The sequence below is a fragment of the Onychostoma macrolepis genome, chromosome 22 (genome assembly GCF_012432095.1).
Source record: "Onychostoma macrolepis isolate SWU-2019 chromosome 22, ASM1243209v1, whole genome shotgun sequence".
NCBI lineage: Eukaryota > Metazoa > Chordata > Actinopteri > Cypriniformes > Cyprinidae > Onychostoma > Onychostoma macrolepis.
In genome coordinates this window covers 26,252,962-26,270,593 of record NC_081176.1, presented here as the reverse complement: position 1 = coordinate 26,270,593, position 17,632 = coordinate 26,252,962, and the positions used below count along the sequence as shown (strand labels likewise).

At 36.6% G+C, this 17,632-nt stretch overlaps 1 protein-coding gene across 2 annotated transcripts; it reads left to right on the top strand.

The window, feature by feature from the left end:
- The first annotated feature begins 6,296 nt into the window (after positions 1-6,296).
- On the top strand, positions 6,297-17,535 carry gtpbp2b (GTP binding protein 2b). Of its 2 annotated transcripts, XM_058760244.1 has the most exons (12): positions 6,297-6,684; positions 7,435-7,461; positions 7,558-7,742; positions 7,852-7,957; positions 9,367-9,564; positions 9,666-9,840; positions 10,678-10,897; positions 11,185-11,320; positions 11,410-11,468; positions 13,269-13,440; positions 13,542-13,706; positions 14,790-17,535. In XM_058760244.1, exons 1-12 carry the CDS (start codon positions 6,499-6,501, stop codon positions 14,976-14,978), a joined length of 1,818 nt encoding a protein of 605 aa, XP_058616227.1. In that variant the 5' UTR covers positions 6,297-6,498; the 3' UTR covers positions 14,979-17,535. The 2 variants fall into 2 exon arrangements, with proteins under 2 accessions (XP_058616227.1, XP_058616228.1); XM_058760245.1 differs by lacking the exon at positions 7,435-7,461.
- Positions 17,536-17,632: the final 97 nt, after the last annotated feature.

The window sequence follows — 17,632 nt, the reverse complement described above, 5'->3', positions numbered from 1 at the left end:
GAAGGTGAAAAAAATGATGACAATGTTCATTTTTAAGTGAACTCTGGCTTTAACGTCAATGATTAACAACTTACCGTGTTGCTATTTCTGCTAGAGGGCGCTGTACATACAGTTCTAATGTTTATTTGAGAACTTTCTTGCAACATAAACATAGTTGATGATGTTAATGATATTTACCTAACTAGGCTCTGCGAGCAGGTTTTAAACACTTAGCTCTCACGCAAGGTTTTCCGTCTGTGTACCTCTGCTCTCTTGTGGGCTTCACCAAAGACTTTGGCTTCACCCAGAAGAGCCACATTTTCTATTAATAGCTGAGCAGTTTTTGGACTCATTACTTGTCTTTATTCCTGGCTGCAGAAATGTCATAATCATTATGATTCTTAATGGGAGCACCAAATTCGTTTTGAATAACCACAAAACGTCTCTAAAATGAATGAATCGTCCTTTTAAAGAGGCTTGAAAACCTGTATTCTTGCGCCTCCTGCAGGAGATTGATAAGTATGTATATATACAGTAAATATATATATATATATATATATATATATATATATATATATATATATATATATACCTATACCTGTGTGTGTGTGTGTGTGTGTGTGTGTGTGTGTGTGTGTATATGTATGTGTGTATATATACAGTGAGGAAAATAAGTATTTGAACACCCTGCTATTTTGCAAGTTCTCCCACTTAGAAATCATGGAGGGGTCTGAAATTGTCATCGTAGGTGCATGTCCACTGTGAGAGACAATCTAAAAAAAAAAATCCAGAAATCACAATGTATGATTTTTTAACTATTTATTTGTATGATACAGCTGCAAATAAGTATTTGAACACCTGTCTATCAGCTAGAATTCTGACCCTCAAAGACCTGTTAGTCTGCCTTTAAAATGTCCACCTCCACTCCATTTATTATCCTAAATTAGATGCACCTGTTTGAGGTCGTTAGCTGCATAAAGACACCTGTCCACCCCATACAATCAGTAAGAATCCAACTACTAACATGGCCAAGACCAAAGAGCTGTCCAAAGACACTAGAGACAAAATTGTACACCTCCACAAGGCTGGAAAGGGCTACGGGGAAATTGCCAAGCAGCTTGGTGAAAAAAGGTCCACTGTTGGAGCAATCATTAGAAAATGGAAGAAGCTAAACATGACTGTCAATCTCCCTCGGACTGGGGCTCCATGCAAGATCTCACCTCGTGGGGTCTCAATGATCCTAAGAAAGGTGAGAAATCAGCCCAGAACTACACGGGAGGAGCTGGTCAATGACCTGAAAAGAGCTGGGACCACCGTTTCCAAGGTTACTGTTGGTAATACACTAAGACGTCATGGTTTGAAATCATGCATGGCACGGAAGGTTCCCCTGCTTAAACCAGGCCTGACTTAAGTTTGCCAATGACCATTTGGATGATCCAGAGGAGTCATGGGAGAAAGTCATGTGGTCAGATGAGACCAAAATAGAACTTTTTGGTCATAATTCCACTAAACGTGTTTGGAGGAAGAAGAATGATGAGTACCATCCCAAGAATACCATCCCTACTGTGAAGCATGGGGGTGGTAGCATCATGCTTTGGGGGTGTTTTTCTGCACATGGGACAGGGCGACTGCACTGTATTAAGGAGAGGATGACCGGGGCCATGTATTGCGAGATTTTGGGGAACAACCTCCTTCCCTCAGTTAGAGCATTGAAGATGGGTCGAGGCTGGGTCTTCCAACATGACAATGACCAAGCACACAGCCAGGATAACCAAGGAGTGGCTCTGTAAGAAGCATATCAAGGTTCTGGCGTGGCCTAGCCAGTCTCCAGACCTAAACCCAATAGAGAATCTTTGAGGGAGCTCAAACTCCGTGTTTCTCAGCGACAGGCCAGAAACCTGACTGATCTAGAGAAGATCTGTGTGGAGGAGGCCAAAATCCCTCCTGCAGTGTGTGCAAACCTGGTGAAAACTACAGGAAACGTTTGACCTCTGTAATTGCAAACAAAGGCTACTGTACCAAATATTAACATTGATTTTCTCAGGTGTTCAAATACTTATTTGCAGCTGTATCATACAAATAAATAGTTAAAAAAATCATACGTTGTGATTTCTGGATTTTTTTTTTTAGATTATGTCTCTCACAGTGGACATGCACCTACGATGACAATTTCAGACCCCTCCATGATTTCTAAGTGGGAGAACTTGCAAAATAGCAGGGTGTTCAAATACTTATTTTCCTCACTATATATATATATATATATATTCAACAAAAAGCTAACATGTTGCTATTATTCTAAATGCTTCATAGGCTAGATATTTGTATGTAAATGTGTGAGCACAGCTGTAAAAATAGATGGATTGCCTGATGGTTTTATGAGCATTTTTTAAATAAAGTTCCTATGATAAGGTTTAGTAATTTCACTTTAATGGCAATGATGTTATTTTCATTGCCAATAAAGTCTTCTTGTAGCCCTGTAGATTTGGCAAGTGTTTTTTTTTTTTTTTTTTTTTAATTTTTTTTTTTTTTTGTAATGTAGACTTCCTATAAAATATTCGTACAAAAATATATTTGTATAAAAAATATTTGCCTATGAAATATTTCAGCCGTATAGATTCTTTTTTTTTTTTTAGTGTGTGATTGCTATTTTCAGGAAAATGAACTTGTAACAACTAAAAAAAAGACGACCAAAAATATAATTCAACAGAAGATCATGGCTGTGGTGAAACAAGCGCTCAAATAATGGTGAGCAGTAATCTACTTTATTTATTTTATCTGTTATTAACTATTATCTTTATAGTTTATAATACATAATAACTGCTGTTGTATTTCAGGAACTAAGACCAGTGGGAGTGCTTGTACTGTAGCACACACATACAGTCAGAACGCTAGATCTAAAGACCTGTAACCAAACAAACTAATGAAAGTTAACTTGGTTTTACCCTTCAAGTCAAATTGTACTCCACAAACATTAAAGGGATAGTTCACCCAAAAATGAAAATTCTGTCATTAATTACTCACCGTCATGTCGTTCCAAACCCATAAGACATTTGATCATCTTCAAAACACAAATGAAGATATTTTTTATGAAATCCGAGAACTTTCTGACCCCTTTATAGGCAGCAATGCAACTTACACATTTAAGTTCAATAACAATAGGAAAGACATTTGCGAAAGTAATCCATGTGACTCCAGTGGTTTAACCTCAGTTTTGTCTTCTGTCGCATGAACACAACACTCATCCGTTGTGATGCTTTCATGAATGCACATTACAGATCAATATTTTTGTAAATAAGTGGTAAAATATTTTTTCTTTTTCTTTTTTTGGACGCAAACACTCGTATCGCTTCATAAAATTGAGTTAAAACAACTGGAGTTGATGAGTTACTTTAACGATGTCTTTCCTACCATTCTGGAACTTGAATGTGTAAGTTGCGTTGCTGTCTATGCAGGGTCAGAAAGCTCTCTGTTTCTTTAAAAATATCTTTGTTTGTGTTCCAACGAGGAATGAAGGTCTTTCGAGTGTGAAACCATACAAGGGTGACTAATTAATGACAGAATTTTCATTTTTGGGTTAGCTATCTCTTTAAAGGCAGCTTTAACTTAATTTTTTAAACTAGCTGTAACAGGTGTGTATTACACAATTTTAATCGACTTCAATGGAGGCAACCCGTTTCATGTCGGGTGGTTCTTTGCCTCCACCTCATGCATTAAAATCATGTAATGCACACCTAGCCATGGATTAGCACTTATGTGTGAAGAGGGTTATAGGTTATACAAAGTATTCAATGAAGGGGCACAATGACTGTGGAACACATATAAAATGATAAAGAGGGCAAATAATTGTGAGGACTCTGTACAGTATTTAAACATGATTGTGTCTATGCTTTTTTTCCCAGAAATGCATGTTATTGTGCAAGGGTAGTGCCATGGACTATCAGTGGAGGGACAGAAAGCTCTGAGATTTCATTTAAAGATCTTAATTTGTGTTCTGAAGATGAACGAAAGACTTGGAACAACATGAGGGTGAGTAATTGATGACAGAATTTTCATTTTTGGGTGAACCAACCTTTTAACTTCTATTACCTGGAGTGTTCAAAGATATTATTAATGCTGACAAATATGCCATAAGAAATGGGAGTAGAATGAATACTTTTCACAAACACTTAGTGACATCATAATTCAAGATTTATTTTAAGCATACTAAATATGCCTGTGGTGGAAAGTGTAACTGAAACTTGAGAATTTCTGATAGTTTTTGTTTGTTTGTTTTTCCAGACTACATCCAAAATAGTGTTTCCACATCTGAGATGAAGGCAGTCATAAGAACCAAGCAGAACGATGAGGATAAGCTCTTCAAAAAATGAAACCTGTCTGAATAATGAGGGAAGAAATGTGCATGATTGTGTGATTTGTAAATAAACATGAAATACATTTAGTGTAACTCTCAGCCTGTTATTTTAAGTTTAAAGAAAAGTAAAATCATTTATTGTTGCATTGCTGTTTGAGACATTCACTGTTGTTTTGTACCTTAATTCATTATATTGCAGATGTGTGTAAATAAAACTTGTTATTCTGAATATTCTGGTTGCATTTCAGTGTTACTGTACAGCATTTTATTAGTATTGCACTTTGGTAGTACTGAATTGTACTTCAGTTGTATTATTGCAGTACTACTTCAGATGTATTGCAGTAATACTGCAGTTCTATTGCAGTTGTTTGTTAGTAATAGTACAGCTCTACTGCAGTTGTATTTCAGTAGTACTTCAGATGTATTGCAGTAAAACTTTTCTCAGCATTTTTCTACATGTAACAAAAACGGCAGTATTACTTTTTTTTTAAAAACTGCAGTAATTTTTTTGTAAGGGTGGTTTTATTGGTTATAATGGGAATAGTATTGGTTATAAACTTGGTTATATAATAGTACTTGGTCACCTACTGGCAGCTTGTAAACCACTAAATCCTATTGAAATATGTCCCAAAGCACACTGCAGGAAACCATTTTTAATGGTTAAAAGCTGATGGTTTATAATGTTTGTAATGGAAACCATTAGAATTTCAGTGATGATTTATATTGTTTTTTTTCAGCTGGGCCAAAGACAGACAGACAGCCAGATAGCCAGAAGTATAGATAGATAGATAGATAGATAGATAGATAGATAGATAGATAGATAGATAGATAGATAGATAGATAGATAGACAGAAGTACAGACAGACAGATAGATAGATAGATAGCCAGAAGTATAGACAGCCAGACAGACATATAGATAGATAGATATAGCCAGAAGTATAGATAGATAGATAGAAGTACAGACAGATAGATAGATATATAGATAGATAGCCAGAAGTACAGACAGATAGATATATAGATAGATAGCCAGAAGTACAGACAGATAGATAGATAGACAGATAGCCAGAAGTATAGATAGATGGATAGACAGATAGCCAGAAGTATAGATAGACGGATAGACAGACAGACAGACAGATAGGTAGATAGATAGATATATAGCCAGAAGGACAGATAGATAGATAGATAGATAGATAGATAGATAGATAGCCAGAAGTATAGCTAGATGGATGGATAGACAGACAGCCAGATAGCCAGAAGTATAGATAGATGGATAGACAGACAGATAGATAGATAGCCAGAAGTATAGACAGATAGATAGATATATAGCCAGAAGTATAGATAGATAGATGATAGAAACATAGATAGATGATAGATAGATAGATAGATAGATAGATAGATAGATAGATAGATAGATAGATAGATAGATAGATAGAAGTACAGATAGATATATATATAGATAGATAGCCAGAAGTACAGACAGACAGATAGATAGATAGATAGATAGATAGATAGATAGATAGATAGATAGATAGATAGATAGATAGATAGATAGATAGATAGATAGATAGATAGATAGATAGATAGATAGCCAGAAGTACAGACAGATAGACAGACAGACAGACAGATAGATAGATAGATAGATAGATAGATAGATAGATAGATAGATAGATAGATAGATAGATAGATAGATAGATAGATAGATAGCCTGAAGTACAGACAGATAGACAGGCAGACAGACAGATAGATAGATAGATAGATAGATAGATAGATAGATAGATAGATAGATAGATAGATAGATAGATAGATAGATAGCCAGAAGTACAGACAGATAGACAGGCAGACAGACAGACAGACAGACAGACAGACAGACAGACAGACAGATAGATAGATAGATAGATAGATAGATAGATAGATAGATAGATAGATAGATAGATAGATAGATAGAATAAAGAGAGGGATGACGAATGGTTGACGAGTATTGGAGGCGGGCTCTACTGAGGAGGATGTAGCTGCGGTCATGGCTCCCAAACCCTGAATCCCAGTGCAATAGTAACTAAAAGAAATGCATTGTCCCTGTTTGTAACAGAGAAGTGCATTTTTAGGATACATATATTTACAATTTTAGTTTAGAACCGTATATTTTTATCTCCCTTATATGCGAGCGGGCTATGGATGTGCAGGTTGCAAACCACTGCAGCATCAAGTCTGCAGCGAAAGCGAGCATCCCGCAGAATGCAGCTGAATGCGGGATCGACAACACACCAAAGAAGAAACCCCGCTCGAGGAGAGGCAGGAGAGGCAAGCGACGGAGGGGCAAGAAGGCCAACGAGCCTCCGCCGTTTCTACCCCCGGAGGTAAATACATATATTGGCGGATGCTAACCATTAGCCAGATCATTCCCACTGCTGTAGCCTATACATAAACATAATAACAGCAGCCGAATTTTGTGTGGAACCGTGTCCCTGTTCTGCATAGTACATCTTATCGTTAATTAGAATATTAATTATTAATAACACAACAACAATGTGTTACAAAGCTGCTAGCGAAATACTTATTTTAGATCGGCTACACAAAATTGGTAACCGCCGCCAAAATGACGTACAGTCATCGTTACCTACTGTAAAAATCATAAATTATTACTTAACAGTGTAAACAGTATGTCTTTCCTAATTTCGTTTTCATTTTGATGAGTTGTCGAATACTAATTTACTGCAGTATACAATTTTAGTTGCAGAGGAGGCCAAGACCAGAATGTGCACTTTATTTTTAGGCGAAAACAGATATTTAAAAATATGTTGGGTTGATTTTATGGTAGATAATAGTTGTTATATATATGTGTGTGTGTGTGTGTATATATATATATAATACAAAAAAAGTAAATACAAATGTAATAATTAAACAAAAATAAGTTAGTAACAATATCAAATAAATACAATTTTATGTGTTATTATTCATTTTCTAGTTCTCTCCAAGGCAGTATTTTGTCTAATAAAAGAATTATGTGCAAGGACTGATTTTTGCAAGATTGATTACCTATATATTTAATTTAATCTAAGATTTTTATTTAATTGATTGTTATTTGCCCACATATCTTCATGTTTTAGGCTGAAGAGGGAAACATTGAATACAAGGTATGCAAACACCTGTGAAAATTAAAGTTCAACATATTTTTTTATTGAAATTTGTATGTATTTAATGGCATATCCATCCTCTCTTTCTTCACTCAGTTGAAGCTGGTAAACCCCACACAGTATCGTTTCGAACACTTGGCCACACAGTTGAAATGGCGACTGCAGGAGGGCCGCGGGGAGGCCGTGTATCAGATTGGGGTGGAGGATAACGGTCTGCTGGTTGGACTCACAGAAGAAGATATGAAAGCCTCGCTTAAGACTCTTCGCAGAATGGCTGAGAAGTATGTATTCAATTCATTGTCCAGTTAGTTTATTCTTTAATGTCAGTGTGTAAGAAGTGGCTTACAGGCGTGTTGTGTTGTCTTGGTAAGACTCTGTGACTCTGCGCAGGGTTGGAGCCGATATCACGCTCCTGAGAGAGAGGGAGGTGGACTGCGATAGAGCGCGACGGAAAATCGCTGAAGTTCTTGTGCGGAAAGTTCCAGATGACCAGCAGGTGAGCTTATGATGCTTCAGTCAGTTTCCATTTCGTTTCTATTGTGAATTGTGGTTTTAGTTATTATCAGTCATGGCACATTTTTTTTATAGGATCTGTTAAGAAAACTTTTTTAATAAGATGTTTTACATTTTTGAATTATTTATTTATTTGTTAAAAAGCTTGTATTCTTGAGAACAACTATTACTGGAATAAAATATATTATTATTATTATTTCTTTTAAAAATACTAAATAAAATGTACAATATTTTTTAAAATATTAAATATAAAACATACAAAAAGTTTTAAATTATTATATAATTTGCCTTTTTATTATGAACATATTTTATATTTCAGAATTACACTTTTTTTATGAAAAAGGTCTTGTTAAAATTCTTGAAAATAATGTGATTATTAAAATAAAATAATCTTTTATTATTTCCTAAAAATACTAAATAAAAATGCTTATAATCTTGAAAATAACTATCTTTTATTCTTATTTCTTAAAAAATAAACTAAAATAGAATATTATGACGTTTTAAGATATTAAATATTCAAATCCTAAAAAACAATTTTTTAGTTTTCAGTTTGCCTACTTTGTTTTATGATGAACATGAACTTTTTACATTTCTGCTTTTATTTTATTTATTATTATTATTTTTTTGTATTTACGAAAAAGGTCTTGTAAAAGGATTTTATTCTTGAAATAAAATCAATGGAATAAATAAATAAACTTAGAATAAACTAGGAGTTCTTGGAATAAAATAGAAAATTACAACATTTAAAAAAAAAAAAAAAAAGCTTTAAAATAATTATGGAGTTTGCCTACTTTTGAACATTTCAGAATTACATTTTTGAAAAAGTTCTCATTGAAAGGCTTATATTCTTTTATATATATATATATATATATATATATATATATATATATATATATAAACTTCATTTTTGGGATAAAATAATCTTTTATTATTATTTCTTAAAAAATAAAATCATACATGATTATTAAAAATATATATATATATATATTTGTCAAATAATGATTAAAATCAATAAATAAGTTTGATTTTATATTTATAACAACTTTTTCCGCCAATTAAAAACCAGTGGGTATAAATAACTCGCTGTTTAGTTGTCATGTTGAGAAGAAAGTCATAAAAAAGAAATCATTACAACATTGACCACAGTAGACTCTCATGACTGTGTAGGTCAGTAAATTTCTTTAAAATTATCCAATAATTTTGCCCTTTTTTAGGCTAAATATAATATTTGTTAATTATTCATGGTTGTTATACAGCCATTTGTAGAGTAATAAAATTCGTTTTTTAAAAGATTTTCTTTTCATCATCACAGCCATCCTCATTTGTCATTGACCCACTAAACTGATCATGTATTATGTACTGTTACTGTGATTTCTGTGTTTGTGTGTGTAGTTCCTGGATCTCCGTGTGGCTGTTCTGGGTAACGTGGACTCAGGGAAGTCAACTTTGCTGGGGGTGCTGACTCAGGGCGAGCTGGATAACGGACGGGGCAGGGCCAGACTCAACCTCTTCAGACACCTGCATGAGATTCAAACCGGACGGACGTCCAGCATCAGTTTTGAAATCCTGGGCTTTAACAGCAAAGGAGAGGTGAGACAAATATTCAGGACTCTTAACAGGAATTTAAACTAACAACCTCCTGCTTGCTAGCATGTTGCTTTGAGAAATACTGGTCTTTTTCGTTGTTTTAGGTTGTAAACTACAGTGACTCCCGTACAGCAGAGGAGATCTGTGAGAGCTCTTCTAAGATGATCACTTTTATTGACCTGGCTGGTCATTATAAGTACTTGAAGACCACTATATTTGGCCTGACAAGCTACTGCCCAGATTTTGCCATGCTGGTGGTGGGAGCTAATACTGGCATTGGTTTGTATTTATGCATATATATTGCTTTATAAGTGATTTAAGAGTCTATTTAATGAGCAAGCCACAAAAACTGGAACTAAAGCTGGCCGATATGTTAAATATTTACAATGCATTCAGTATTTTACACTATTCAAAATATTCACACTACTGTTCAAAGGTTTGGAGTCTTTAAAATTATTTAAATATTTTTTAAAGAAGTCTCTTATGGTCACCAAGGCAGCATTTGTTTAGAAATACAGTAAAAACTGTAATATTGTGAAATAATATTACAATAAAAAAAAACTGCTTTCTGTTTTAATATATTTCCAAATGTAATTTATTCCTGTGATGCAAATCTGAATTTTCAGCCAGAATTTTTACTCTGTAGCCTTCAGTGTCACATGATTCTTCGGAAATCATTCTAATATGCTGATTTGGTGAAAAGAAACATTTCTTATTATTATCAATGTTGAAAACAGTTGTGCTGCTTGATACTTTTGAGGAAATCATGATACATTTTTCAGAATTATTTAAGTTTAAAAAAAAAAACTGCATTTGTTTGAAATAGAAATCTTTTGAAATATTATAAATGCCTTTACTGTGACTTTTCATCAATTTAATGCATCCTTGCTGAAGTATTAATTAAAAACAAAACAAAACAACATATAATCTTATTGAGCCCCAAACTTTTAAATGGTAGTGCATATTTCTATATTATTTTGAAAATCAAATATATAATGATTTATGATATTATAAATCATTAATCAAAACCACCCAGATCACTCAATCCTACTTTTAACAAATTCTGTGTCATAATAACATATTATACGTTATTCCCACATTGTGAAATTCTCCCAGCTGGCACAACTAGAGAGCATCTGGGTTTGGCGATGGCGCTGAAGGTGCCCATATTCATTGTGGTGAGTAAGGTGGACCTCTGCGGTAAAAGCACAGTGGAGAAAACGGTCCGTCAGTTGGAGAGAGTGCTCAAACAGCCCGGCTGCAACAAGGTCCCAATGGTGGTGTCCAACCCTGATGATGCCGTGACGGCTGCACAGCAGTTTGCACAATCCTCCAGGTACATGTGTGTATGAGAGCAGAGGGGTTATTTTACATTTTACTGCATTTTTTCCACCTGAAGTCAGTGTTTCTTGCAACATAAACAGTCACAATTGATTTTCCCCTGACCACTTTCCACCTTCTCTTTGAGCTTTACGGTTAAACAGCCTATTTTTGGTACTGTACCTTTAAGACTTAAATATGTAACTTGCCTGAATACCTTACAAAGTACCTTACCGCTGATAGCTGTTCAACACTAGTTTGTACAGTATGCGTGTTTGTAATGTTGTATTGCTCTCCCCACAGTGTGACGCCCATCTTCACCCTCTCCAGTGTGTCTGGGGAGAATCTGGACCTTCTGAAGGTCTTTTTCAACATTCTTCCTCCTCTGAGCAACAGCAAGGAGCAAGAGGAGCTCATGCAGCAGCTCACGGAGTTCCAGGTGCAAACACACTCTTACCAACGCACATATCATGTCTTAATTCTAAGATATTCCAAGATATTTGATGTCAAATTGATGTGCTCTTAAAGGTGGATGAGATTTACAGTGTTCCTGATGTAGGAACAGTAGTTGGTGGAACACTGTACAGGTCAGTTCACATCTGTTATGTCAATCTTGTCTGTTCATCTGTCTTATAACTGCCTATCGTCCACCTAGCAATGCACTAGAAACCACTCTTTTTTCTTGTAGTAAGTATATACGATATATGTAATATATATTTACTAAAAGAAAAAAGAAAAAAAACATGGTTACTGTAGTTATAACGTGGTAACCACAAATTAACCATGGTTTTGTTACACTAAACATAGTTTAACCATGGTATTTGTAGTAAAACTGTGGTTATACAAATGGTAATAAATACACCAAAAACATGGTCATTACATTTTCACTATAATAAAACCATGGTTAATTTTTATAAGGGACAAATCAATACCCTAGCAACCACTCAGAACACCTTAGTGGTTCCTTAGCATCCTAGCAGCATCTTAGCAACCACCTAGATCACTCTAGCAACAACAAAGTAACATACTTGCAACTACTCAGAACACTTTAGCTTTGTAAACCTTCTTAGCAAACCCCATAGCAATGCACTCTCAAACGCTCGGAACACCTGGACAATGCCCTAGCAACACCTTAGAAACCACTCGCTCTTCCAATTGTCTCTCAAATGCTCAGAACACCTAGGCAATGCCCCAGCAACGACTTAGAAACCACCCACTCTTCCAACTGTCTCTCAAATGCTCAAAACACCTAGGCAACTCTCTAGCAACTCCTTAGAAACCACCCACTCTTCCAGCTGTCTCTCAAACGCTCAAAACACCTAGGTAACGCCCTAGCAACACCTTAGAAACCACCCACTCTTCCAACTGTCTCTCAAACGCTCAAAACACCTAGGTAACGCCCTAGCAACACCTTAGAAACCACCCACTGTTCCAACTGCCTCTCAAATGCTCAGAAGTTAGAACACCTGGGCAACGCCCTAGCAACTCCTTAGAAACCACCCACTCTTCTAACTGTCTCTCCAACGCTCATAACACCTAGGCAACGCCCTAGCAATTCCTTAGAAACCACTCACTCTTCCAACTGTCTCTCAAACGCTCAAAACACCCAGGCAACGCCCTAGCAACGCCTTAGAAACCACCCACTCTTCCAACTTTCTCTCAAATGCTCGGAACACCTAGGCAATGCCCTGGCAACGCCTTAGAAACCACCCACTCTTCTAACTGTCTCTCCAACGCTCATAACACCTAGGCAACGCCCTAGCAATTCCTTAGAAACCACTCACTCTTCCAACTGTCTCTCAAACGCTCAAAACACCCAGGCAACGCCCTAGCAACGCCTTAGAAACCACCCACTCTTCCAACTGTCTCTCAAATGCTCGGAACACCTAGGCAATGCCCTAATAACGCCTTAGAAACCACTCTCTCTTCCAACTGTCTCTCAAATGCTCAAAACACCTAGGCAACGCCCTAGCAACACTTTAGAATCCTCTCACTCTAACAACTGTTTAATAACTTTCTCACAACCACCTAAAACACCCTAGTGACTGCTTATCAATCCCCTAGCAACCACTCAGAACAACTTATCAAACCATAGCAACTCAGAGGAATGTTTTAGCATTGTAGAATCTGATTTACACACACATTTCAATGCCTTGCGAAATCTTCATGTGGAAGTCTTTCGCCCTCTTGTGGAATCCCTGATCTCCCAGTTTCCAATTTGAAATGACCTGAAAAAATACAATGATGTTAAATGATGGTTAATGTGACCAATCCTTAAGGCCTATATAACCTTCACACTTCAAGGCTTTTTCAAGCCAATCAATATTCAGTTTGTCTTGACGAACTTTCCTTTTCTAGTTCATGATTGACTTTCTATTCACACGCAGTGGTGTGTGTCGTGAAGGAGACCGGCTGGTTGTGGGCCCCACCGATGATGGGCGGTTCCTGAGGTTGAAGGTGTGCAGTATCCACAGGAATCGCTCCGGCTGCCGCGTGCTAAGAGCCGGACAGGCCGCCACACTTGCACTTGGGAACTTTGATCGCTCATTACTACGAAAGGTCTCATCTCAAAAAGAGAGCAAGAGGAGAAAAGACTAAACAAAGTCTTTATGTAGCTATATCTTTATGATGTCTTTGATCTTGAGTGTTTGTGTTTTTAGGGCATGGTCATGGTGAGTCCCAAAATGAACCCTACAATTTGCTGGCAGTTTGAGGCTGCCATAGTCCTCCTGTTCCACGCCAAGACTTTCCGCCGTGGTTTCCAAGTCACAGTGCACGTGGGGAATGTAAGGCAGACCGCCACGGTGGAGTGTCTCCTTGGAAAGGTGTGGATTTTTTAAACTTCCTGACATGATAGGAATCAAGAATTTACAAACAAACTTGACTTACTTTCTTCTGTAGAACACAATGTTCTGAGAAGTGTTACTCCTAAAAATAAAGTTCTTTATTGTCATCTTTGTTTCCATGAAGAACCTTAAATATCCATGGAATCTTTCCATTGAACAAAAGGTTCTTTATAGTGGAAAACGTTTCTTCATATTATTAAAAAGTTATTTAACTTTAAAGGGATAGTTCACCCAAAAATGAAAATTCTGTCATTAATTACTCACCCTCATGTCGTTCCAACTCCGTAAGACCTTCGTTCATCTTCAGAAGACAAAGATATTTTTGATGAAATCCGAGAGTTTTCTGACCCTCCATAGACAGCAACAGAACCATGATCAAGGCCCAGAAAGGTAGTAAGGACATTGTTAAAATAGTCCGTGTTACATCAGTGGTTAAACCTTAATTTTACAAAGCTATGAGAATACTTTTTGTTGCGCAAAGAAAACAAAAATGACTTTATTCAACAATTCTTCTCTTCCATGTCACCGTCTGCCGCCATTCATATGAGTATCATGACGCATGCGCTGCACCTTGTTTACGAGCAGAGGAATGCACACGCATGCATCGTAGCACTCTTGTACAGTGATGCAGAAGAAAAGAATTGTTGAATAAAGTCGTTATATTTTCTTTGTGCACAAAAAGTATTCTCGTAGCTTCGTAATATTACGATTGAACCACTGATGTCACATGAACTTGGACTATTTTAACAATGTCCTTAATATCTTTCTGGGCCTGGGAACGTTTCAGTTGCATTGCTGTCTATGCAGGGACAGAAAGCTCTCGAATTTCATCAAAAATACCTTAAATTGTGGTCCGAAGATGAACGAAGGTCTTACAGGTTTGGAACAACATGAGGGTGGGTAATAAATGACAGAATTTTCATTTTTGGGTGAACTAATCCAAGTGGATTTAAAAAAAAAATTTCCATGAAAGGTTCTTTGAGAAAAAAAAAAAATTCTCTTTTGGAACCTTTATTTTGAAAAGTGTATCATCACAGAAAAATGTGTGTGTTTGTCCTCTAGGAGGAGCTGCGGACAGGCGAGAGAGCCGTAGTGTGTTTCAGATTCTTAAAGCACCCTGAGTACTTGCGCGTGGGAGCCAAGCTGCTCTTCAGAGAGGGGGTGTCCAAAGGCATCGGACACGTGACGCACCTCCTACCCTCCACCCAGAACCACGTGCCTGATCAGAACCGCAACCAGAACCACAGTTAGACACATTGAGCATGACACCATTAATCAAAAGAGGACATTTGACTGCATCTGCAGTCGTTTCCTGTCCTTGCCTTGAGTTTGCATCTCCTAGTTCAATCGTGCACCTTTTATTTCCACTCTGTAGATTTGCCTATATTAATTGCAGATTTGCCTGTGTGTAAATGCTCTTGGCTCCTGTGACATTTGGAGGGTTGGTTAGAGTATATGTCTGCTGGGTGTAATGGAGCTCGGAAACCTCTCCTGTTTTTGCACACGTGCGTGTTTCACATCTTAAGTGAAGCTCTCTGACCTTGAGTGAAGCATTTGGGAGTCGCTAAGTTGGGTATCTGGAGCAGATTTCTGCAGGAACTCCTGCCTGCAGACTGCATTATAGATATGAGAACATAATCATAGCTTTGGAAATTTTTTTTTTTTTTTCCAGCTGTACTAACTTCTTCAGGTCCTCAGTGATATTAAATACATGACATTACCCCAGGAGATCTGACATTTCAGTTTTTTTTCCTTTTTTTTTCTCACAAAGATTTAAACAGAAATATCAGAAACAAGAATCTTAGTGTACACCTTGAGACATAGGTCTCCAACCCTGTTCCTGTAGATCAGGGGTCCTCAACTCTGCACCTCGAGATCCACTTTCCTGCAGAGTTTAGCTCCAACCCTAATCAAACACATCTGAACAAGCTAATCAAGGTCTTCAAGATTACTACAAATTTGCAGGTAGGTGTGTTTAATCCATGTTGAAGCTAATCTCTGCAGGAAAGTGGATCACGAGGTTCAGAGTTAGGACCCCTGCTGTAGACCCACTGTTCTGCCAAGTTTAGCTACAACCCTAATCACATACAGCTGGACCAGCTAATCAAGGTCTTCAGGATCACTTAAAAAATCACAGGCCAGGTGTGGTGAATCAGGTTGGAAATTAAATTTGAAGGACTGTGGGTGTCCAAGAGCAGGGTTAAAGACCTAGGCCTTAAACTCAAAATATAATTCAATTTGGCACGACTGTTGAGTGTATGCGTATAGCCAAATACATAACTTTTCAAAGTATACTCCATTTGATGGCCAATAAGTGTAAGAAAAATGAAAGCTGCATATGCGAGTTGAGTGTACAGCATATGCACGGTTAGAAAAATCAGACTGCGCACATACTATACTGGTGTCGAAATTTACGTCCACCGCACTGTCTGCACACCCTGCACATAATAACCCAAGCTGACTGTATGATTTCTACAGTTCTTTACGATTGTTGCTTGTCAGTCTGTATGATATATATGTTGTATCTATGATTTGTCACAAAGGCTATTAGTCAGAATATGTGAGGATGATACATTAAGCGAAATCATCTTGAATGGAAGAACTGTAGCCGAAATCGTACAGTAAAGGGAAGCTGGCTGTAGTCACAAATGGAAAGAAGATTGTGATGGACAAAAGTATATTCCATTTAACACGTTGTAGTTTTACAGTTGTTCCGTTATGATTGAACGGAATTTTAATTTCGAAAGTTGAAAATGTCTTTCCACAAATTTTTAGTGGACGAAAAATGGGAAAACGAAAAACGAAATGCAAGATTTTAATTTAAATGAATCAGACAATTCACAAATTGTTTTTCAAAAGATTTACACATTAATTTTGTTTTAAGGTTCATAAATAAATGACCACAGTCTTGTTTTTGTTCACTTAATGTTGTACCATTTCGGTGCATTTGTTGGTGTGATTGAATATCGCCTCCTATCTTCAGGACAGAGGAGGTAACTGAAAGGGAATTTTTGGAGCTCTAGGGTTGTAGGAACAGTCAGGCATGATTTTTTTTTTTTCACTAGCTTGATTACATTGTGCCTAATTCTAAATGTATTCACAGATGACTCAAAAAAAAAAAAAAAAAAAATTGTGCATATTGCACAATTGTTTGTAAGCAAATATAAGGTTTAGGTCATTTCCAATGGCTTACAGGGTTAACTGGGTTAAACTTACGGCAGCTTTGTGTGATGGGCATTTGTCTTGAGCATGCACAGGAACCCAGATAACCATTGTGTTGTGTGTCTCGTTCACTCCTTTTCGAGATATCGTGCAATTGCAAAAATATTGAATGTACTGATCATATATATATATATATATATATAACTGTACCATTTGAAGTTACTAAACTAATGTGACCGCTAATGTATAAAAGCTCATTTCATTTAACAGTATTAAACATTGAGCGTCAGTAATGAAGCTTGAGCAGAACACATTTACAAGTGTAAATAATTTGTAAAACCTTGTTTTTACAGACATTTTTACGAAGAAATTCGTTCTGCTTTTGTTTTATAAATGAGGCCCAATTGCTTTCATTACTTCCGCTGTTGGCCAACAGTGCATGTTGTGCTTACACAAATAATAATTAATATTGTCCAATGTGCAGCTGGTGGGCTTTAATACATTTGAGATGTATCTTCATTTCATGCACCTGCAAAAAGGCTTCAAAAGCCTAGAAACCAGACTAGATATCTATTGCTTTGCTATTAGTTCCCGATGTAATGAAGAATAAAATGTTTTATTGTGGAAACCCTTTGTTCTTTGTAATTATTTAAGAAGGAAATACTACAGTTTGTCATGGAAATTACAAGTTAAAAACAAGTAAAGCTCTTTTCAGCAGACTATGATTATTTTAAACTGTCCCA